This window comes from Natator depressus, chromosome 1 (genome assembly GCF_965152275.1).
Source record: "Natator depressus isolate rNatDep1 chromosome 1, rNatDep2.hap1, whole genome shotgun sequence".
NCBI lineage: Eukaryota > Metazoa > Chordata > Testudines > Cheloniidae > Natator > Natator depressus.
Genome location: NC_134234.1, coordinates 190,320,834 through 190,344,426, shown reverse-complemented (window position 1 = coordinate 190,344,426; position 23,593 = coordinate 190,320,834). Strand labels below are relative to the sequence as shown.

The window sequence follows — 23,593 nt, the reverse complement described above, 5'->3', positions numbered from 1 at the left end:
TACAGTATTTAAGCACTGTTTGAAAACAGATGTAGGTTAGATTATACATGACACTTGTGCCACTGTGGAGTATAAGGCATACTGCCACTTTTTCTGTTTCCTGCACAAAGGTTGGACACAGTTATAGTTCTTCCAATTGAGGAAATACTGGAACTATTCTCTCTTAGCACCCACTGGTTCATCTCTCCTCAAAACTGAGAAGAGGAATGGCCATATACACACTCTCCGCTGTATGCCAAGAAGCTCAGACATAGACTAACTTCTGGATGGGATAGCACCTCAGAGCCCCCATAACTCCACACTGCCCCAGCTTGGGCTAGAAATGTAGCGATAAAATCTGTCTCAATCTGTGCATGGTAAAAGCAGCTGGTGCTGGGCCCTTGTTCCTAACCTGTGTACTATGTCATTTCAGCAGTCATGTCCCACTTTACTGTTTGATTCCAAGTGCAGTTCCATCCTTATCTTAAGGCAATCTATATTCTGTACTACTACTTACTCAATCATACGTTACACTTTCCCTGTTCTAGCTATCTCATTGACAGTATGAGTATGTGTAGGTGGGCTGGAGCAGGAAATGAAGTGACAGCTGGCCCAACCTAAGCCCTGGTTTGATGTTATTATAATAACTGCTTGGAAGGTAGAATGCAGATTAGTAAAACAGAAGCCAAATAGTTACACTTGATATAAGCAGCTACGTGGTCCAGGTGACATCTGATCTGCCAGTACTTCACTTGCAAGTGAAACTTGAGTTACTTTAGAAATAACAAGATCTGAAATGGTTTGAAAAGTATCTAGTAGAGCAAGCGATAAAGAACTATTCCATACTTGCACTCCAAACAATCCCAGTCCATTTGAGTAGTTTTTTCCCCAGGTTCATACTTTCATTTTTTGGCTGGTACTGTAAGTAAAAGTGCCAGAATACCACAAGCAATGTGATTCACATATCATTTATGACCAACTCTGAAAGAGTAAGTACCGGACAATGAGAAAGCCTATTCTCCTGATGAGAGTGGCTTCGACAAGTTCTGCCCAAGTCACAACTTTTATTTTTACTGTTCGTATGGCAGTAGCATAGGTCCTGTTTTAGAGATGGGAAAACTGATGTCAGGTAAGTCACTTACAGTGTGTGCATCAGTGAGTCAGTGGCACATGTAGGAACACAAACCAGGCGTCCCAACTCCTACCTCTCATCTCTATCACTATTTGCATGTTGCTAGACATTTCTATAAAGGAAATACACACTATACCTAGGACTTACAACTATTATAATTAATCTTGGTCATCACACTTGATCACAGAAATGTAGGGCTGGAAGGGACCTCACAAAGTCATCAAATCCAGCCCCCTGCACTGAGCCAGGACCAAGTTCGCAGGTGTACCTTTAATATTATCTCCTTGAGAAACGGCCAGCTCTCCTGAACTCCTTTTTGCCTTAGATTTTCTTCCCATGGGATCTTACCTACCAGTTATCTAAGTCTTCTGAAGTCCTTTGCCCTTATTCTGCTGCTCTCACTCCTTCCTTTCCCTAGAATCATAAAATCTATCATTTCATGATCACTTTGACCCAAATTGCCTTCCACCTTCAGACTCACTACCAATTTTTCCCTGTTGGTCAGAATCAAGTTTGAAACGGCTGTCCCCTGGTTACTTCCTCCACATTCTGAAACAAAAGCTGTTCCCGATGCACTCTTATGGGAAATTTGGTGGTTTTTTCATATTACTTTTCCAACAGATGCTTGATTGTTATCTATTGCCACAAACAACAATGGATTGTTATCTATAACAATTTCCTGGGTTAACATCCCCATCTGGAAGTGTGTTATGAGCTATTGGTACTCAAACCTTCACTGATGTTTCTTTTGACTTCAAGGGAATTATTTTGCTTTCACTTCAGGAGTTCAGCCAGACACTTTTCTTATATCAACAGCTACGTTTTAACGTATGCCTGCAATTAGTCCATGCTGCATCACAACAACTTCTGCTTTATTTTCAGGTTTTCCCCTTTATCCATTTCATGTGTCATTAAGTCCAGTGTCAATTTCTTGTGTAACACTCCTCATATATTAAAGGGGCTTCACTCGACCACAGCACGGCCACAAATTGATTTAGTAACTCGATACTACCCTCTATACTTTTCCATGGCCTAGCTCCCTCTTATGTTTCACTGCCTTGATTCTAAGATAGTTACTTGTACTGCTTTCAGGAAGTGATTTTCCCTTACTTTATCTTTGCAATTTTGCTCTATGTGCATCTTGCTATCACCAGACTCCCAGAGTTATTGTTAAAATTAATATCTAACAACTATGCTAGTTTCATCTAGTTTGTTGATGGTCTTTTTGTTATGGACAAAACACCTTGACTTGATGAAGGCTGCTATTTGCAGAGTTTCTGTGCTATTCTGAATAAATTATGCTCCTAAAATTAATTAAGTATGTGCTAATTGCATGGACATAGTAGGTTTACAGTTTCATGGACTGATTTTCACTGCATTAGAAACACTACCTTTTCAAGCTTCATGACAAAGCAGCATTTTAGAGCAGATGATCCACAAGTAATTAAGGCAAGTAGCATTTCTACTCAGGGGTTTAGAAAGCTCAAAGCCAATCAACTGAGAGTATTACTGGCTTTAAGTCATTTAGGCTTCTATCATGCTACATCTTTCTGCCACGTAAAAATCCGTTCTGTTTTTTTTTTTTTAATCAGGCAATGTGGACAGTAAAACGTTTTGTTAAGATAGTCTTTTAAAATCTGATTAGACAAAATTATGCCACATCCCCAGTGCTGGCACAATGGTGCTAGCAGCTATTTCTAAAAATGGTTTTCTAATAGGAAAAATAGAGGTATAAATGCACTCGGACTTCACTCTGGATTGACTACAGCTTATTTTACACAGTGCTTATGGGTTAAAAACAAAGGCAAAACAGGCTTCTTACACAGATCATTTCTAGGTCACTGTCTTCTTTTTTAATTTTGGCAACTTCAGATTTCTCCAGAAACATTTGTTGGCTCTCATGAGGCACCTGCAATAAGGTATTAGAATTGGGATCAACAAGTTTAGAATTAGTGTTAGCATGCCAATAGCAGAGATGTTGAAGCACACCACATCACTCAGGATTAAGAGTAAAATAATGCTCCAGGATGTTACACCTATTCTAACAGTGTGGCAACCTGCACATTGCCGAAATCTTAGCATTATTTAATAACTGGGCATTACTGCTTTTGCCTTCTGCTTTTTAGGTAAAAATACCCAGAACATGCATTTTTTTTATTTCTACATTTCCGTGAGATGCACCAAGGGGCTGAACTATCCACAGTTCAAATCTGGTTCTGTTTCTAGGGGCAAATTTTCAAGAGGGCAGTGTCCATTTTGCAGGTGCCATTTCCACTTGTAAAATTTGTACTTGTGACTGAATTGTGTGTGCAAATCTGGATACTTGCACCCTTACCTACCCAGCTGCAAGTTGAAATACACATTTGCACCTGCAGTTCATTGTGTGCTATTTGCACCCGTCAAAAAGTATGCCAGTCATCAGTCTTCTGAATATTTGCCCCTGAATTTAATCCTGGCATTAAAATTACAGTGTACAATATTCAAATCAGCATACACAAGCCAGCTGTCTTTTCACACTCAGTTTATGACCAGGAGTCATTTAGCACCAAGAATGATCATACCACATTAAACCAATAATCCACCTAAAAGCGTATGCCAGCCTCAACAGTCATTTCTGCCAGAGGAAGGCAAACAATACTGGGCCCTAATGGTCAAATGAGCAATACTACCCTACTGGGTGTGTTTGGAATAGAGGGAGGGGACATGGGGAAAGTGACTTTTTCCTGACCTTTGCAAGTGTTCAGTTTATGCCCTGAAGCATGAGGACTGATCGCACAAGTACATTTTTATTCTATCCAGTTTAACTGCTGATGTTATTATTAGTCTTACTTACTGCTTTTAGATGTTTTATTTCTTCCAGCTGCTACAAAGAAATACCAGGCAAGCTGAACTGTAGCAGGTGTTACCACTATACTATTTTCAAAGCTGCACAAACCTTTCCATTCTAATTCCTCATTTTCAGTCACTTAATTGTCCCAAATATTCACCTTTTGGAATGAGATTCTACAGGGTCAGTCTCTGTGCAAAGGGGGGTTGAGGGGGTTGTGTGTGTCTGTGGGGAGTTCTAGCCTGAGCAAAAATAATAGAAAAGACTGTCCCATTTTAAACAATTCTTGTGATTTTTGAAAAAAATCAAGTGTAAAAGTGCTAAGGGATAGCAAGCTGAAATTTGGTACAGAGGCAGCCCCAACTGAGAACGAGAAAAAACAACAACTAATAGAACTTTATGGGAACAAGATAATTAGTAATCTCTCCTCAAAGGCAAGACTTATAATATCAAGGTAAGAGGCTATAACCAGACCCAAGAAACAAGATTCCCGAGTTCACTGCCAGCCTCAGATCACTTACATGTTAGTACAATGAATAAATACAAAATACTGGTACTTCATCATCATCATCTATGAACAGAGAGATGACAAGAAATGCTTACATGTTACAGCATACAATATCCTTCTGCTAAATCTAAGTATTTTATGTACGCTCTCCTTCAACATATTAGGCACAGTCCCTGCCCTCAAGAGTTTCTACTGTAACTCATATTTAAAGCAAGCACGGTTTAGTACTTTTTGGGGTTCCATTTCACATTCCCTAGTGCTAGATGTTATTATACCTGCTCTTTGACAGTCTCTCTACTTAATCCTTAATTGTTTACAAAGCAAGATCTTTGGGGCAGGGACTGTCTACTTTTGTGTTTGTACAATGTCCAATACAATGGGGCCCCATCCTGGGTTGGTTCCCTAGGCACTCAACACAATTGGCAATAATGCTTAATAACAGTACGTAGAACTTTTAAGGTAGTCTATAAACACATAGGCAAATGTACTTTCACGTGGTCATTCCACCATTCCTTTCCATGCGTTCTTGCAAACTAAACTTACGCCTCACTGACCACGGAAAGCCAGTTAACAAGGGCTGCAATTCTCAAAGCAACTGCAAAGATTTTAATGAAAGTTCATGAATTTTTTTTTTAAAATAGTATTTGCCCTTTCTTAATTTTTTTCGTATTGGAACTGCACCTTCCAAGTTGATAAATACCCAGTATAAATCAAACTAATAAGCAAACTACTTTAGGAAGGAGATCAGAAACAAAGAAATAAAGTGGTACTAAACCAGTGAAACTTGGTGATGCTTCTCCAATAGGGAAACAGGAGGTATTTGTCGTTCCTGAGGTCTTGCTTTCTTCTGGGAAGTAGCCCTGTGCTCTGAAATATCCCATCTTTTAGGACCTCTTTTTTGCACGTGTTGTTTTCTGCTACAGTTATCCAAACATGAAGATGACGGAGCTGGCTCTCTATGGAAAGCATTTCTTTGACTCACTGTTTTCTGAACATTTTCATTTTTCTTAAAGAAAGGAAACTGTCAGTTATGTCAAAGTAACCACTTCTCTTTTGGTTGGGTCATTTAACAAGAACGCTCGAACTATTTTACCTCATAACTCTTGAATTTCCACAAAGTTTGACCTTTCTAAAAGCCTGATCCAGAAACCACAGAAGCCAATGGAAAAATTCCCATTAACTTCAAATGGGCTTTGGATCAGACTCTTCATGTGTTAGCAGACTTCTTCTGCAAGATGAAACACCACTTCATTTGAAGGACAAAATTCTGACATGTACTGGTCTGAAGTAAATTAGCGTGTGTGGACTATCTTTAATTCCTTTCCTGCCTCTGCTAGTTCACAATGGAAAATAGTTATCCAAAGAGTTTAGTTACTCACATCTATTAAGAGTGTTCCACTGCTGTCTCCACACTGAGCAACTGTGTGCGGTTGGATTAAACGAGATTTCTATAAAAATAAACGTAAACACATGAAATTCAGACGTTTACAGTAATTTATGCCTGTCACAAAATCAGTAAAGACTCTCTAATGGACTGTTCTTACCAGCTTACATGTTCACTGTGAAAGCCTGAGTTTAAATATCTTTAATACTCCCACTACTGTAGTGGCAGGAAGCATTCACCACAGAAATAAGTCATAAATAACCTCTTTAAATACTTCTTCCTCTCCCAACCTTATGAAAGTCAACTCACCTTCTGGCATCTGCTCTATGTAGAATGAAGATTTCCGGGGCCTCTTTAGCTAAGGAGTTTTATAAAAATCTGATTCTGCTATCTGTTATGTTTCAGGAAGGTAGCAGAGGCTTTTGAAGAGGTGTGTTTATTTAGAAAAAAAGGGAGGGGGATTAAGCATGGTTAACTCCAATTCCATTCCCCAACACCAAGTCACCACAGCACACTGAAATAAAGCAAGTCTTTATAAAGGCCTGGTTTATTGGTTAGAAATTCCCACCACAGAACCTAGTGGTCAGAATTCTAATTCAAAGACCCCCAGCACCTCTGTGCTAGCTAGCCAAATGGACCAAAAAATGAATATAACTTCTATTTTCAGGGGCTACCCAAGTAGACTCCTCAAATTTCTGGAGCAAAATGGAGAGCCGTTCCTCAAGCAGCCCCTGTTCTTCACAGGCTGATCAGTTATGCAGTGAATTTCCTCTCTAATCAGATACAACAGAATACCAAGAAACAGGCTCAGAATGCTATGTACTCCACAGTAAGCCTGACTTGACTTCACTGGCCAGGCGCTTCACTAATCGTACTCTGGCGGAAATTCTATAAGCACCACAGCAGATTCAGATAAATAAAAAAAAAAGAGGAGTGAGAGAGCAGGGAATTGTGCAATAAGTCTATTTGCCGGTGGTTGTTATTTTTAGGGCAGTCAATTAATCGCAGTTAAATCACGTGATTAACTCAAAAAATTAATTGTGATTACAAAAATTAATTGCGATTAACGACAGTTTTAATCGCACTGTTAGACAGAATACCAACTGAAATTTATTAAATATTTTTGATGTTTTTCTACATTTTCCTGTATATTGTATTCTGTGTTGTAACTGAAATCAAAGTGTATATTATTTTTATTACAAATATTTGCACTATAAAAATGATAAACAAAAGAAATGGTATTTTTCAATTCACCTCAAACAAGTACTGTAATGCAATCTCTTTGTTGTGAAAGCGCAACTTACAAATACAGATTTTTTTTTGTTACATAACTTCACTCAAAAACAAAACAATATAAGGTATTGACGTGCCAGATATGCTAAACATTCATATGCCCCTTCATGCTTCGGCCACCATTCCAGAGGACATGTTTCCATGCTGATGACGCTCATTAAAAAAATAATGCATTAATTAAATTTGTGGCTGAACTCCTTGGGGGAGAATTGTATGTCCCCTGCTCTGTTTTACCCGCATTCTGCCATATATTTCATGTTATAGCAGTCTTGGATGATGACCAGCACATGTTGTTCAGTTTAAGAACACTTTTACTGCAGATTTGACAAAACGCAAAGAAGGTACCAATGTGAGATTTCTAAAGATAGCTACAGCACTTGACCCAAGGTTTAAGAATCTGAAGTGCCTTCCAAAATCTGAGAGGGACAAGGTGTGGAGCATGCTTTCAGAAGTCTTAAAAGAGCAACATTCCAATGCAGAAACTACAGAACCTGAACCACCAAAAAAGAAAATCAACGTTCTGCTGGTGGCATCTGACTCAGATAATGAAAATGAACATGTGTCGGTCTGCACTGCTTTGGATCGTTATCGAGCAGAACCTGTCATCAGCATGGACGCATGTTAGGAATGGTGGTTGAAGCATGAAGGGACAGATGAATCTTCAGCACCTCTGGCACATAAATATCTTGTGACACTGGCTACAACAGTGCCATGAGAACACCTGTTCTCACTTTCAGGTGACACTGTAAACAAGAAGCAGGCAGCATTATCTCCTGCAAATGTAAACAAACTTGTTTGCCTGAGCGATTGGCTGAACAAGAAGTAGGACAGAACGGACTTGCAAGCTCTAAAATTTTACATTGTTTTATTTTTGAGTGCAGGTTTTTTTGTACATAATTCTACATTTGTAAGTTCAACTTTCATGATAAAGAAACTGCACTACAGTACTTGTATTAGGTGAATTGAAAAATACTATTTCTTTTGTTTTTTTACAGTGCAAATACTTGTAAACAAAAATAAATATAAAGTGAGAACTGTATACTTTGTATTCTGTGTTGTAATTGAAATCAATATATTTGAAAATGTAGAAAACACCCAAAATATTTAAATAAATGGTATTCTATTATTAACAGTGCGATTAATTGCGATCATTTTTTTTGAATCGCGCGATTAAATTTTTTAATCATTTGACTGCCTTAGTTATTTTGTTTAAGTTACCAGCAGGTAGCTAGTTAAGAATGTAGAGGTTTATATTGCCATCCTCAAATTAGAGTTAGTGGATGAAAGGGGCATTTATATTGCCATCCTCAAATTAGACCTAGTACATACCACTTAGATCAGGGGTTCACAAACTTGGTTTGCGGATTGTTCTGGGTAAGCCCCTGGTGGGCCGCGAGACGCTTTGTTTGCCTGAGCATCTGCAGGTACGGCCACTCGCAGCTCCCAGTGGCCACAGTTAGCCGTTCCTGGCCAATGGGAGCTGCAGAAAGCGGTGCGGGCCGGGCCACTGCTTCCCACAGCTCCCATTGGCCGGGAACAGCTAACCGCGGCCACTGGAAGCTGCGAGTGGCCATACCTGCAGACGCTCAGGTAAACAAAGCTTCTCACGGCCTGCCAGTGGCTTACCCAGAACAAGCCATGAACCAAGTTTGGGAACCCCTGACTTAGATGAAAGAGGCATTTCACACCTCTCAGAGCTATTGTTTCAGATTGACTGCACACTCAGAGCACGACTGATTTCCACTCGGTTAATATTTAAGTCCTTTTGTGCCCCCATTGAACACAGAAATATATTTGAATGTAAGCTTAGATTATGTAGCACAGTTTGGCAGCTGGGGTGAATTCAGCCGCCACAGTTTGGCAGTAACTTATCTTGTGCCTCTTTGAGAGCTAGTAGACAGTTAAGTACATATATACACACTGTACAATATGCTATGCAACCTTGAGAAATTTAGTAAAGCACTGGTGACAAATATTTCAATCCCCTGCAATGTCTTTGGGAAATCACTGTTTGAAATTTATGAATGGTTTCATGTATGACAGTTCTACTCCCTGGGGGAGGGTTACCACAGCTTCTCCAGGGAGAAGGAAGAGGAGCAGGAGGGAGAGAGCATGAGTGTGAGCGTGTGTGTAGAGGGCAGGGGGTTACTCATCCTGGGACTGAAGACAACTCCCGAGAAGTTCCACTCCCTGGGGTGTCTTGCATGTACTCATTCAAACCGGATTTTCCAAAGACCAAAAGACAAAGAAAGAGCTTTGGGTATAAAAGGCTGAGCCTAACCTGACTCAGGGCCTTCTTTTTGACTCAGTAGATGAACAGGACCTTTGGTTCTAAGGGTACTCCCATCCTTGCTGAAGGTTTGGAAGGGATGTTTACTACCAGACACCCCATGTGAAGATGGGTGATTTTTGGTATGTTAACTAAATATGTAGGAACTTTCTTTAACCAATTTTGTGTGTGTGTGTGTGCGGTGCTTTTTGCTCTCATAATAAATGAGTTTTATTGGAAGAGCTGTGTGGTCAAAGGTAAAAACATTGTGCTTGGAGAGAAAACAACACACAGATGCTGGCCTTGAGCAGACTTCCTTGCTGGGGACATCACAATGCATGGCAGGGGGCTGTACAGCCTTAAAATCCCTTGTCAGCAGGAAGGGAGATGTGAGTCTCCACCCAAGAGAAGTGCTGGCTGGGAGCCATAAATCTTATGCCCGCAAGGGACCACAGAGGAAAAATACAGGTGCAGTTACTTTGAAACTGTGACAGCAATATTGCACAAAGAGTACATGTTGGCATACAAATGGTTCACCAGCACAGGCTTCAATTACAGGTGTAACGTAACAGCAGTCTGAATAGACAAATCCTTCCTCTCCTTTCAATATGGGGCAATTTGGGGCAGCTATACATCTCATTTAATATTCTGCATTTAAGTATCTAGGGCCACATTTCTGTCCTCAGTACCACTGGCATAAAACTGGAGCAACTCCATTAAAATCAATGGACTTATCCTAGATTCTCATTGCTGTAGCTAAACAATAATATGCAACCCATGGAACTTAAGAATACTGAAAAATAACGACTGTAGCTGCGAGGCATTTTAATGGGTTATAAAGCAGTGATTTTCACAAAATGTACTTTGACCAAAATATTTTGTAACTTTCTTGATAGACTTTAGATATGCCTTCTTACATAAACTTGTCACCTGGAGGAGTATGGCCCGAAATTCACGTGTGTTTAGTTAAGCAACAACAGTTTTAAAAATGATTCAACGTTGATTTCCAATGCTAAACAAATTTAGTATCACATAAGACAACACTACAGCATGCAAAGATTAGCTATTTTGTCGTTAAAATGTTCTGTTTCCTTCAGTACAAAAGTTACCATTACACTCTGGAAACATTAAAGGTTTGGCAAGTCCTCTTGTCCACCTTCCTGAAACCTAAGTGTAAGACTAAATGCTTTATTTTGTTTGGAAAGGTCCTTAAGTTCAGCACATGCACAATGAATGCTGGCTCCTGTCTGCCTGCTGAGAGTCCCCAAAGACGCTACTCCCTCTGTAACAGCTCAGAGAAAGGAAAAAAAACCACGGGACTCAATATTTACGCTGATTCTTACCAGCACTTACAATTTTTTCAAGAAAAATGACAGCATTAAGTTGTCACAATAAAATGTATGCACCTTTTTGTAAAACGTGCAGGATGTATGCACAGCTAGAGCGATAGCCAATATGCATTCAGGTAGGGAAGAGAATGTTTTATTGACCTGCTGGAGTTCTTTGAAGATAAAGGCAAATTCAGTGGATGTACTTACACTTAGATTTTCAAAAGGCATTTGACAAGGGATAGCAATCAAAGATAAGGAAAGAAAAACAGCAGGTACAATACAGTGCTGGATCAAAAACGCTGTCTGAAGAAGAGGAGAAAAAACACATAGCTGGAAGCTTTTCAATTTGGCAAGACACGAGTCAAGCTCCCCCTTACTCACCAGCCTCTGCAGGGTCAGTTCTAAGAACTGATGGAAGTCTGTCCACATACAAGAGACCAGCAGTTCACCATAAGAGCACTGACATTTAGCATTTTACTGTAATTAGCGTTACCATAGTATAGCGAATACTTGTATTACTGAAATAACACTAGTTACATTCCAATGCTAAACCTCAGCATTTCCCTGGCAGCCTGCGCATACCGTCAACTAACTGGATAACTGTCCTGGAAACAAGTTCTCTAGGTTTGCAGAAGATACTAAAAATAAGAGCAAATTGTAACCAATCAAAGCTAAATTATTGTGGAAAAATTACTGAAATCTCTTAGCATACAGCAGTGGTTTCAGAGGCAAGCAAGGTGTTAAATGGTGTTCTGTCCCTTTGCTACTACAAAGCAAGCAACAACATTGCCTGTATAGGAGACAGTTTTACTTCATCTTTGATCATTACAGGTAATCTTACATAGGATCTTTCTTGAAGAAGGTGTGGAAAAATTCAGTTTAGGAGTAGAAGACAGCAGGGAAAAAGGAGACTGGGCTGACCTAATTACAGGTGTGCTAAGTTATCAAAAGTAATGGTGGAAGATTTCTGAAATCTAATTGTGGAGTATGTTCTCACTGCACGGAATCACCTCAGCAGAATTAGGCAAACTTATGAATGAGTAACTAGGGACAAAAACTAAAGCGATGATAATAAATGAATTTCAGAGGCATTTAGGATTTATTTCTAGAGTATAGGACTAAGATATAAGACTCGGTGCTCAAAAATACGGTGAGCAAGCTGAGAAATGGCTGTTAGTGTCTGAATAGGGTTATTTTTTGGAAAAGTTATTGCTAACATCAAGAGTTTGCTTTCTGCCTTCAGAAACACCCAACTCAAAATGAGTTGTTCCCTTGGAGCCAGGCATTGGTGTTTGGCTGTATTCCCGAATGAAGGATTTGTCTGCATGCTGATTGTGACCAGCTCTGTTCAACAACTGATGTACGTAGTGTAAAACAAGCTAGTCACACTATGAAAATATTTTGACCATACTCCACTGATTTCGCCTCCTACAGGAAACAAACAAGTCCCCAATATTTACTAGCACCCTAAAAAGGACAACAATGTTTATATATACTCCAATTTGAGAGGCTTATTTTTTAATCTGGAAATCAAGCTATTTATTCTTTTAGTACCCAGTAAATATTAAGTCTACCAAAAGGTACCAGTATTTCTGGAGTTTATGGACTGTGGATATTTAAATTCCCAGACAGAATTTGGTAATGAAGATTGCAGCAGCATCCTAATGTCTATTAGAAAATAAATGATAAAGCAAAACAAATTATGCAATTCTCACCTCTGAAGACAATATCAATTACATATCACTTTGCTTACCGACTAATAGAATTTAATTTCACTTCATGTGATGTATTTCAGAAAAAACAAAATTCAACTCACAATTTGATAGTTACTAAACCAAAGTTAATCAAATGGTTTTCATTTAATTAATAATTCCAACTATCACTGAAAAATACTGCCATGGAACATGTTCTATCTGAATCAGAGTTTTTACACATACTGCTTTTCTCCTCATTCTTTCAAAAAACAAAAAAAACATAACACACCAAGAATGTTTAATTTTTAGATTCATATTGAGTTAGTTGGAACTTTCCCTAAGACAAACCCCAGACAGTTCAGAGGAAAACAGTATAAGCTTCAGGTAACAGCTCACCTGGGACTGCAAGTTTTCCAGCTTCCTTTGATGTCGCTGAATTGAATCTATGAGGAGTTTTTCTTTGTCATTTGGTGACAGTGATCGTCTGTTCAAAGTGCCCAAAGGTATGGAGGGTAAACGTTCTGGTCTATTACACCTACAATATGGTTTCAATCGATATAAGAGAAAAATGAGTGAAAATGAATACGTGCTCTGTCATCTTGTATTGTCTTGAATTCTCTTCAGTGGTTCAAAATACAGTACTGCCCTCCAAAGTGACTAAAGAGGCATCATCTTACAGAATAGAATTGTTCTCTGAATATATGCCACATCATTTCTGTCAATTTCAGTGAAAAGATTAGCTTTACTCCTTTTAACTCTCGTTAGTTCTGGGGTGCAAACACCGATTAAAGGAAGAGACTGGTTTCTATTCCTTCTTGTGCACCAGAATTACTTATGACTCAGTCAGATATGCCTGTGCAGTATGATAATTGCACAGGGGCCACCAAGGCCTGCTCTACACCCGTGGTTCTCAAGTAGGAGTCTGGGGCCTCCTGGGGGCAGAATTCAGGGGGGCTGCCAAGCAGGGCCAGTTTTAGACTTGCTGGGGCCCATGGCAGAAGGCTGAAGCCCCAGGGTTCTAAGCCCTGCCACCTAGGGCTGAAGTCGAAGCCTGAGCAACTTAGTTTTTCGGGGACCCTGTGGCGTGGGGCCCCGGGAAATTGCTCTGCGTTTATGCTGGCCCTGGCTTTTATGTGCAGAAAAACAGTGTTGTGGCACTGGTGGGTCATGGAGTTTTTATAGTATGTTGGGCGGGTTCTCAAAGGAAAGGGTTGAGAACCCTGCTCTAAACTACACAGTTAAGTCGACGTAAGCTGCCTTGCATCAAACCAGCTGTAGATGTGTCTTCACTTAAATCTGGCTCCCACCCATGTAAGTGCCGCATGTAATTAGACTGATGCAGTGTCAGTGTAGACACTGCATTACTTACATTGACTGTCACTGGCTTTCAGGGTCACAGTGCCCCACACTGATGACACAATCAGTGCAAGCATTCCTGGTGAGGACGCACATTGCTGACCCAAGGAGCAAAGCGTGCGCACACGCACAAGTGATTTAATAACTGCGGTGGCTGTATGCCGACAAAAGTTAGGTCGACATAATTCTGTAGTGTAGACATGGCCTGAGAGCCCAGTTTTGCCCACAGAACCTTGATAGTGTGATAAAGATGGAACGAAGCTTGACTGTGTGGAGTGTGCCAGACAGACTCGGATTTAGATTAGATGCGAGTGACCCCAAAATGCCCTTCTCCCAATGACTGAGTTCATCATTAAAGCAGGGATAGGTGTAAAGAAGGAGTGTGCCTTCAGTGGCAAGTGTCTGAAGTAGCAGAGCTGATACACATACTACCTGCCACTTACTGCAGTTAACAAGGTTAGATACACCCCCATTATTCTGCCTGTGTTCTCTAATATAACAATCACAAAAGTAAAGTTTCACATGGTATTTGCTTTTGCAAATATTTCTATAGCATGTATGCTTTACTTTTTGCATTTGTTTTATTACTCTGGCTTCAAGGGAGATGCCTAATAAATGGTAATTCATTATTAATATGCTAATCAGTGATATAGTATTGCTAATCAAAAGCTTACTTGTTTTCCAGAGGGCCTGGGATCATTTCACAGGTCCAGATTCCACGGTGGTCTTTGTTTCCGATATCAGTGGATGATGACAGAACCCGCCATTTAAGGCAGATATCTAATTAAGTAGTTAGAAGAACATTACTACATCACAGCAAGTATAAAAAAACCCCTCACCCCCCCCCATTTATTGTGCTAATGTGATTAATGGGATTCAACATGCAGCTTTGACAGTCTCATTTTCCCTCTGTCTACTAAAGGCTCTCTGAAGCTGTCAGAATTTTGACAGATTAAGAGAAATTCCAGCAAATGGCAGCCACAAAGAAAAAAAAAAAAAGGCAACATGCAACACAAATGTTGCCTTTCCCTATTCCTCCAAAGTTCAGCTGCCCCTTCAGGACAGGCAGTGCACAGTCCTGAACGTCATGACCCATCAAAGATAGAAATGGGTGATTCTACCAACCCGAACCTCTATTAGAAAGTCAGGAACCAAGCTCACATTTTATGGCACAATGTTTCTAACCCCACTAAAACAGAAGATACAGAGCCTTGAAATAACTTTCAGAGGCTTCTAAGATGCATTAGTTATAATTCCTCTCCCTCTGAGGGCAACCCAGTTAGTTGGACTCGTGTTAGCAAAGGAATCACCATGTATAATTTCACATTTTACATACAGTTTGGCAGATACTCTGCTTACTACTGTAACTTTAGATCATTAGTGAACATTGTCCAACACTGTCATTTATTTTGGTGTTATTTCTACCCCGGGAACACTTGTTTTTGAACACTTTCCAAAAGGTAGCTCATCATACTGCAGTAGGCATTTGGAAAATATGAAGTGCTGCAATACCTGTTGGAGAAGACCTAATCTAATTTGGGTTTGAAAGCCTTATTATTAGGATTAAGTACTAAGAAAAGGTGAGGAGTATATTTTCTGAATAGTGGTAGTTATTGTGCCAACTATATTAGAGCAACTAAAGTTTCACTGATTTCTAGACCAGGATCAGCATTTTGAAATATTTACGGATCAGTTAACCAGTACAAATGCTTTCAAGATGTCACACTATATCTAACAATGACAAGTCATGAAATATTATATGTTAAATAAGTTACTGCTGTCTTGCTCGCCCCATCCCCCCCTTACCTTGCCTCTCTCTTCGATTCTGACATGAATTTAGCAAGCAGATCTGACAAATTTGCTAAATGCTTTGTGTGTCTAAGTAATAAACTCCAGACTGCTTTGAAATGCAGTGGCCTTCTCCCAAACGGTGGATTACAACTGTATTGAAATGGGACGGGGAGACAAGATTAATGTGATTTCCAACAAGCATCATGCACTGACACGGCTGGAAATGAATACTGTATACAGTACTGGAAAGTTGAACTTTCCAGCTGTCCAGTGATCAGTGGCAAGTGTTAGTAGGTCCTGATGATTCCAAGTATATCACAAGTTCCTCTGTGTGTGTGTGCGGGGGGGGATTTTTTGTCACTGAGCCAGGACTAAACAGCAAATCCTGGACTTCATACTGGTTCAAGTTTTTGTTACACTAGAATACCTTCAGAATCTTAAATGTACAGAAGTACCCTAATCGGTAATTTAAAAACAGTGTTTTCCATCCATGTTTTTTACTTGACATTAAAGTTTTAACTGGTGTTTCTGAAATAAATTTTAAATTTTTCTCATATGTTATAAATTCAAGAGCCAATTTAAATGTCATATTCTGTGCTCACAGTGTTATGACTAGCAGTTTCCTTTCTGGGAGCAGACAACTTAATGTAGGGAACACTTTATTTCTGTGACACTGATGTGGGAGAATTTACTTACTGGGCTTTTTCATGAAAAGGCCTTTTATTAAACTTCTGACTCAGAACTGCAGGAACAGGAGCTCAAAGCTACTTAGTAGGATAACAAAGCACTGTAATATTTAATTATACTGTGATCAATTGAAATGTGAGATCAATTTCATACTAGGAGGCATAGAAAGCCATCTGTAAACTCAAATTTTGCCATAGGAAGTGGGAAGCTCAGAATATAATTCAAAAGTTAAAAAAAGCAAGGTCTCTCTACAAAGATAATGTTGGTAAAAAGCAAGGAACAAATTAACAAACTGAAAAAACCTCAAATCAAATTAAAACTGCCAAGGTTGAGGTTTGATCTTGTCCTGATGCAGAGCAATAAAGAACCCAACCTTGCATTGGAGACAGGTGCATTGCTGGGAAACACTGAAACAGCTTCACACAAAAACATGTTATGTAAGGACAATCTGTAAAAGGAGTTTGGCAAATTAATTTTAAACAATGGTTAACTAATCAATTAAAAGCCAAAGCTGTGCTCCACTTCTGCAGTCCTTTACCAATAATCTTTTCACTCTGCAGCATATCAAACCATTCAGTAGTTTGCTGGCAGCCTTTAAATAGGATGCGATGAAACATACAGAAAGTGGAACATGCACAGTTATAAAAAAAAGATGTGAATGAATTTTGTTAAGGGAGAGATGGAAAATGAAAAACAGGGGCTATAAGAGGATCTTCTGAAGAAAGAAGCACATGAAAGCATAGCAGTATAGTGTCAAATGCCAGGAAAAGCTGGGATTAAGGTGTTTCAATTTAAAGGCCTTTTTATTATCCTATTAAATCCTCTCCTTATTTCTCCTTTTATGTATTCAATTATATAAAAACTTACCACACTGAACCAGGGCAGGAATTTCCACTGCACGTCTTCTCTTATACTGAATCGCATCTGAGGGTTTCTCCAACCATTTGTCACTTAGATATCCAAACTCATTCCAGAATGAAGTTACTCCTTTCTGACCTAAAGAAGTTTTTATATAATTTTCAGTGGCAGAAGAATGAGTTTAAATGTAAACTACAGAATTAGTTAAAGAATGTGCTTTGCTAATACTGGGGGACCAGTAGCTTTTAAGAGAAGTTGCAAGCAGGCATGAAGGTAGTACAAGATGTGGCCTGGAAACAGGACTGAGAGATGGGATCCTAAGCGTTCATGTGGGTTTGGAAGTGGACACTCCCATGGCCTTGGAATAAGCCACATCCCCTTCTGTGTCCCTATCAGTCAAATATTTACTTACATTATATGAGGGGTAGGGACGATTAGTCCATGTTTGTGAAGTACTTTGAAGATACATGCCACTATGTAAATATTACAGTTCCTATACAGAATGAGGTAGTAATACAGAGAGACCGCTGGGTCACCTTTAAATGCCATTCTATCAGCTCAAATCCATTATAAGCTAAAGACTACTGTGAAATTCCAATTCACAAACATTTGAGAAAAAGACTAGGTATGTTTGTAGTTATCCAATGCATTGCAGTGATAAGCAGTACTTTTCAATCTTCAACTTTTTAACAGTGATCTGCTCCACAAAGGAAGCTCTGTCCTCACACATTTTTAAGCTGGAAAAAAAAAGAAAAAAAGAAAAAAAACCCCTGAAGACAAAAAAGAATCAACATTAACATATATTTGTGAAATACTCCCCTTTCACTAAAAGCTCCCAGTCACATGGGAAGTATTTTCTAATATATTTTCGTTAAACTATTGCAAGACCTCCGAGGCAGAACATATTCCGATCCTCAACTTAGACAGGACAATGAAGGCACAGAGGCCAAAGTTTTTTTAAAACATGGGTGCCTAAACTATTAGACTCCTAAATTTGTATTTAAGCCTTCCATGTACAATTGAAGAGAGTGCTTAAATGACTTTCAGGCAGTGTCACCATTTAAAGTTAATGGTATTTATACTTATAAGTCACTTAGGTACTTCTGTAAATTCTACTTTGAAGGCCTAAAGACAGATTTAGGAGCTTAATTTAAGGCAAATTAGTTTAAGGAAAATTTTGTCCCAAAGTTTCAGTGACTTACTTCAGGTCACATGAAGTCAGTAGCAGACTAGAAACAGAATCCAGAAGTGTTCAATCACTGTTTTCTCATCCAAGACCTAGACCACAAGCCCAGAAAGGCAACAGTATATACTAGGGGCACACCATCATAATCATCAAAAGAGGGAACTAATGCAAGCATGATGTGATAGTAGGGGGCAGGGCAGGGTTCAGCAGCTGTGGGGCTCACTTCTGCTTTATGTCTTATATTCCTAAAAGCTTAAACTCCAGGGCTTCAGCCAGCCACTGGCAGCAGTCAGGAAGGGATGTACCCCCTGCAGTGTATTCTCTTTTGTTTTTTTATCTCCTTCCTCTGAGGTGTCAGGGATGGGCATGGCTGGAGATGGGCCATTGGATTGGGAGAGCCAAGGCTCTGAGAGGGCTCTTTCAGGTACTTGGCTAATTGGTTCTTGCTCACATGCTCAGGGTCTAACTGATCGCCATATGAGGGGGAAGGAATTTCCTCCCAGGTCAGATTTGCAGTAACCATGGGAGGGTTTTGCCTTCCTCTGCAGCATGTGGGTGGGGGTCACTTGACAGGATTATCTAGGAATATCACACAGGAGATCAGACTAGATGATCTTGTAGTCCTGGCCTAAACTCTATGACTCTACGTACAGACTCACTGGCAAGAACAATTATTTTGCTCATAAACACCTGGCAGAAAAGCTGTGTGAATTGCTGTAATTTTTTTATTTTGATCAGTTATTTTGGTAAACTTATTCTGTCAGATACATTACTCTTTGTGGACCTTGCTTATTACATTGAGGTTCATATGTTGTGCCCCTTATTCCCACATTTATTTCAATAAAACTAAGAGTGTAATTGAAAATTAGGCTCTAAAGGATTAAACTTTAAGAATTTATCTTATAAACAGCAAAAAATATTGGATCAAAGCCACCTGCTCATTTAAGCACATAAATACAGTCAACAGAGTTAATCAGTTTCAGTCTCTCATGGTAAACGCAGCATCCAAGAGCAGGGCAATAATTACTTGGTATTTCTTTCAAAACATTTCTAGCTCTAGGAAGTTGACAAAGCCACAACTTCACTTGGGTTCCATAGGCAGAGTGCTTGGAGCGGGAAGAATGGTTAAAGTCAATAAAAACATGTGCAGCTGAGTGCCGGCGAAAGTTGTGGGAGAAAGTATGAAGGAAAGGTCACGGATTGCACCCCTCTGCCTTAAGTCAGTCTGCTATAAGTAAGGCCCCACTTGGGCCTTCTGATCTTCCAATTCTACTTCAATTCATGCCTCCCTTAGTTTCCTTTTCCCTCAAACATCTCCATGGGCAGCTTCAGACATCTGGTACTGAGAGCTTTGCACTCTCTCTCTCCTCCTTCAAATACCTTCAGAGGCTGGGACTCTGCTTTATCTTATATTTGACAGAGCCCAACTGATAGAAACAAAAATTATTCCATCACTTCCATCCTCTCCATATGCATTCACCAAATGTGACCCAGTGCTAACTTTCTAATATCAGCTTACTAAAAAAACCCCAAAACACATTAGTGGTTTGCAAAACAAGCCACCTCTATCTTGTTCTCTGTAAGATTTTTCTCCTTCTCTGCTCCATGTCATTTATCCTGCTGCCATAACATGTCTTTTTATATGCCTGTATTCTCCATCAAGTGCCATGCACCCCTGTGCTATCCACCAATATTAAATAATAGTGACCCTGACCAATCGGATGGCTGATTTTCAGACCTGCACTCAAAGAAAGGACTCTATGCACAGACATCCTGAGGTGGATTGGTTGAGTACGTCAGAGAGACGCATTTGGAGCCAAGCTCTGAAAAGCCAAAGTTGCTCTAAAGTTAAAATGGATAGTTTACTAACTTCTAAACAACTTCTCTTACATTAAAGCCAATTGGAAGCAGAGCATCAATATAGCTTATGGTGCATAAGGATATGCAGCACTACAGGAAACCCTGCTCCCATCCATGCAAGCATATAATTGTTCACTTCAACTAACTTCTCCTTCTCACTAGCCATCTTCAAAAGTAAGTAAGGAACTACATAAATATCCCTTTTAAGGTTTCAGGAGCAGTTGCTCATACATCGGAGTTTAAAAGCACTCCATCACTTTTTTTCTATGAAGAGAGAAAAGACCCTCTATTAACTGCCTGTGTAGATTTAAGTGTTTCTTGTGCTTTCTTTCATACAGAGCAATACTGGCAGATCGATCATGTATAAAGGAAGGACACTTGTCCAAGGCTGCACTGAGGCTACACTTGTCCCAAAGGAACCAGATATTTGGGGACCCAATGCTACTGGTACACATCTATTGGTTAACTGACATACTTGCAACAGGCAGGGGCTTTTATAGATACGGACACTGGCCAAAAAGTACTTGAATACTTCAGGAGGAAGTATTTTACAGAACATGTCCACATCAACTGTTCTGTTTTAAATTTTTATATTACAACAAAGAAACAAAAAAGCACAAACCCCACAGTGACAGCCTAAATTTTGCATATGGGGACAGTGGGGGGTGGGGAACTGGGCTTGGAAATAAGTGTAGCCAGGTGAAACTGGACATCTTGAGCTACTAAACTTTTCTGCATTAGACAGAAATGCACATTATTTGTGAAGGGACGAAATCACGCTTAGATTTTTTTTAAAAGACCATAATTTCATTCAAACTAGAGCACGATTATTCCAAGTACTACTATGGATCTGAATTAAACAAACAGTGATATTGCATCCTTTATTTATAAGACAAGAAAGCTACCCAAAATTATCTGTTTATTTTCAAAACCAAGATGTGATGCAGGAGCTCTGTGCATTTTTCACACTACAGAAGTTTTCTAGTGCACACTGAAATTAATGAATAATTATACAAAAAGCAGATTACAGCATTCGTTAAAACAACATTGCTTGAACTGGGACACAGCAAGGGTCACATCGAATTTGTAAATACATGTAGAATCAATTTATCTAAAAAATGAATAGATGTAACATTTGGTTGTACTTCCAATTCCTTACTAGATGAACCAAAATGCATGCCTGATTTCACTACTAATAAAATTTGCACCTGGTTTCCTTTGTCTTCATCCTGTGGCTACTGGGAAAGAGCAAATTCAGGTTGCATTTTAGGATTCCTCCAGCTGTCCTTTTGACTCTTACAGCTGGACACCCATTTGGGTCCACACTTTGCCATCCTGGCTCTACACAAATTGAACTCAACTGGTTGACCAACATAGGCTCGCCACCAGATCTCAGGATTAGCATTTGAAAAGGTAGCATGCATGGTTATAGCACCTTCATCTCAACTCCATATCTAAGTACTTTACGTGCAACCTCTGCTCCTGTGTGTGCTCCCAGAGGCAGCAACAGTTGAATAGTGAGTAATCTCTTTGCCTCTATTTTCTGCGCACAGCATGCCTCTAGGAATTGCAACTGGTACAGTGTCTGGTACACACTGACTCCCTCAGGTGACTGTTCTTAAAAGCTACAATCGGATCCAACTTCCAATTTATCTGATGTATTTGATGAATTAACAGTTTGACACAGATTTTTTTTAATAGCTATATAAAACAAGCCAGGCTAAACAATAAAGATTTACTTATTCCAATGTCCTTCCAGTACTGGATCAGATAATGCTCCATGGATGTCAGCAAGTGGTTATATTCTTTAACATTGACAAAGGCCTGCTTATTGTGTGTTGGCTCCAGGGCTTCTAAGGGCATATCCACCATTCCAACTGCACCACCGCTGAAACTGAAATAACATCACTTCAAAGCATTTTGATCCAAGTTCAAAGAACAAGTTCATCTGTTTAGTTTGCGCTGCCCTTGACTCACTTTAGAAACAGGTATTTCAAATTAAGGAATATTTTTCTAATAGAAAACAGACTAGTATCCTGTCTGATCAAAGTCTTGCAGAATTATATTTAAGTTACTTCATTTCAAATGGAGTACAGGAAATAAACCTCAAAAACATTACATTCTAAAATGTGAGACCATGTCAGAAGTGGCAGGACGGGGAAAGGAACAGACACCAGGATTTGAAGAGAAATACTTACATGCGGGTAAAAGCTCAGAGAAACTGAGAACTCAAGAACTCCCAAGTTGCAATAAGAAATTCAACAATAGTGAGTTACTCTAAAAATTACTTTGAGAACTGCTCTATTCTTTACATTATTCTTTACTTTATTCTTCCCTTAACGCAGGTACATAACTCTCAGAAATATATAAATAATCCATGTTGTGCATATGCTTGAAAAGGAAATAACCTCTTTCAGGTGGGATCATGGATTTTAGACTCCTGCTAGTATTCAAAATACCTGCATTTTAAAACAAAGTTTTAAACCTGATCAACAAAAAACAAACAATAAAGAAAGCTTACCGAGACCCCTGTTTAAGATGTGGTCCCACTTTCTCATACATTCTGACCAAGCGACTGTTGTTATAGATGAACATTCCATCATGACTTCTGTTCTCGATGTTTATTCCAAACATTAAATAGAGCTTCTTTGGCCTCCTCAATTCTCTGAGCAGTGTAAAATCAACAAGCAGTTTTCTTTTATAAATTTCCTTTTAAAGTTTTTAATTTAATTTAATTTTACTTACTGTTACCAGTTTAATAGCCACCGTTAATCTGGTTTAGGAGATACAGAGATTGGACAGTTCACTTTAGCCAGAAATATAAATGATAAAAATGTAATATCAACCACAAAAACATCCAAACTTTGAAAGGCTAACATGCTTCTTGGGTTTTCAAACTGATGGGACAGACGTCTGTATACTGGAAATGGATGAGAGGCAGATCACATTCACCCATTTTTGAAAATTCCTGCTTAAAATCAAACACAAACCAAGTAGCACTTTGGCAGCTTGACATTAATGAAGACAGCGTTAGCTGTTAGCCTCCAGATTAAGACTGAAAGCCATTGCTATGAAGATGTTCATGTTTATCACCATGAGAACAGCTAAAGACATTCTTTCATTGCATTTGTAGAGGGAAAAATGCCTTATTAAATTGGCACTTGTTTTCATTTAAAAAAGTTTCTGGTTTATGGATTTTTTTTTTAAAACTAGGCATACTGTAACCATCATCCATTAGTAAGCAACAGAAGATTAGCCAGTTTTGTTCTCAGAGTTGACTTGTATCATTCCATACACTTCATGTTTCCTCCCATTCAATTACTGGAGAATGGAGGGTTAAAGTGCCCTTTGGCTTTGTAGAACTTTCTGCAAGGAGCTACCACAGTCAAAGAAACTAATCATGAACAAGGAGCTTCAACTAACATAAACCACATTCTG

General features: G+C 39.2%; 1 protein-coding gene across 1 annotated transcript in view; it reads right to left on the bottom strand.

Annotated features, from left to right (window-relative positions):
• Positions 1-23,593, bottom strand: part of MORC1 (MORC family CW-type zinc finger 1) — a 94,057-nt gene that overhangs the window by 29,909 nt on the left and 40,555 nt on the right. The window contains exons 13-20 of the mRNA XM_074947128.1: positions 22,677-22,820; positions 21,895-22,049; positions 17,119-17,247; positions 14,448-14,553; positions 12,814-12,952; positions 5,826-5,894; positions 5,222-5,452; positions 2,934-3,020 (exon numbers count right to left, since the gene is read on the bottom strand). Coding sequence (XP_074803229.1) covers positions 2,934-3,020; positions 5,222-5,452; positions 5,826-5,894; positions 12,814-12,952; positions 14,448-14,553; positions 17,119-17,247; positions 21,895-22,049; positions 22,677-22,820 — 1,060 coding nt within the window. The remainder of the gene's footprint in view (positions 1-2,933; positions 3,021-5,221; positions 5,453-5,825; positions 5,895-12,813; positions 12,953-14,447; positions 14,554-17,118; positions 17,248-21,894; positions 22,050-22,676; positions 22,821-23,593) is intronic.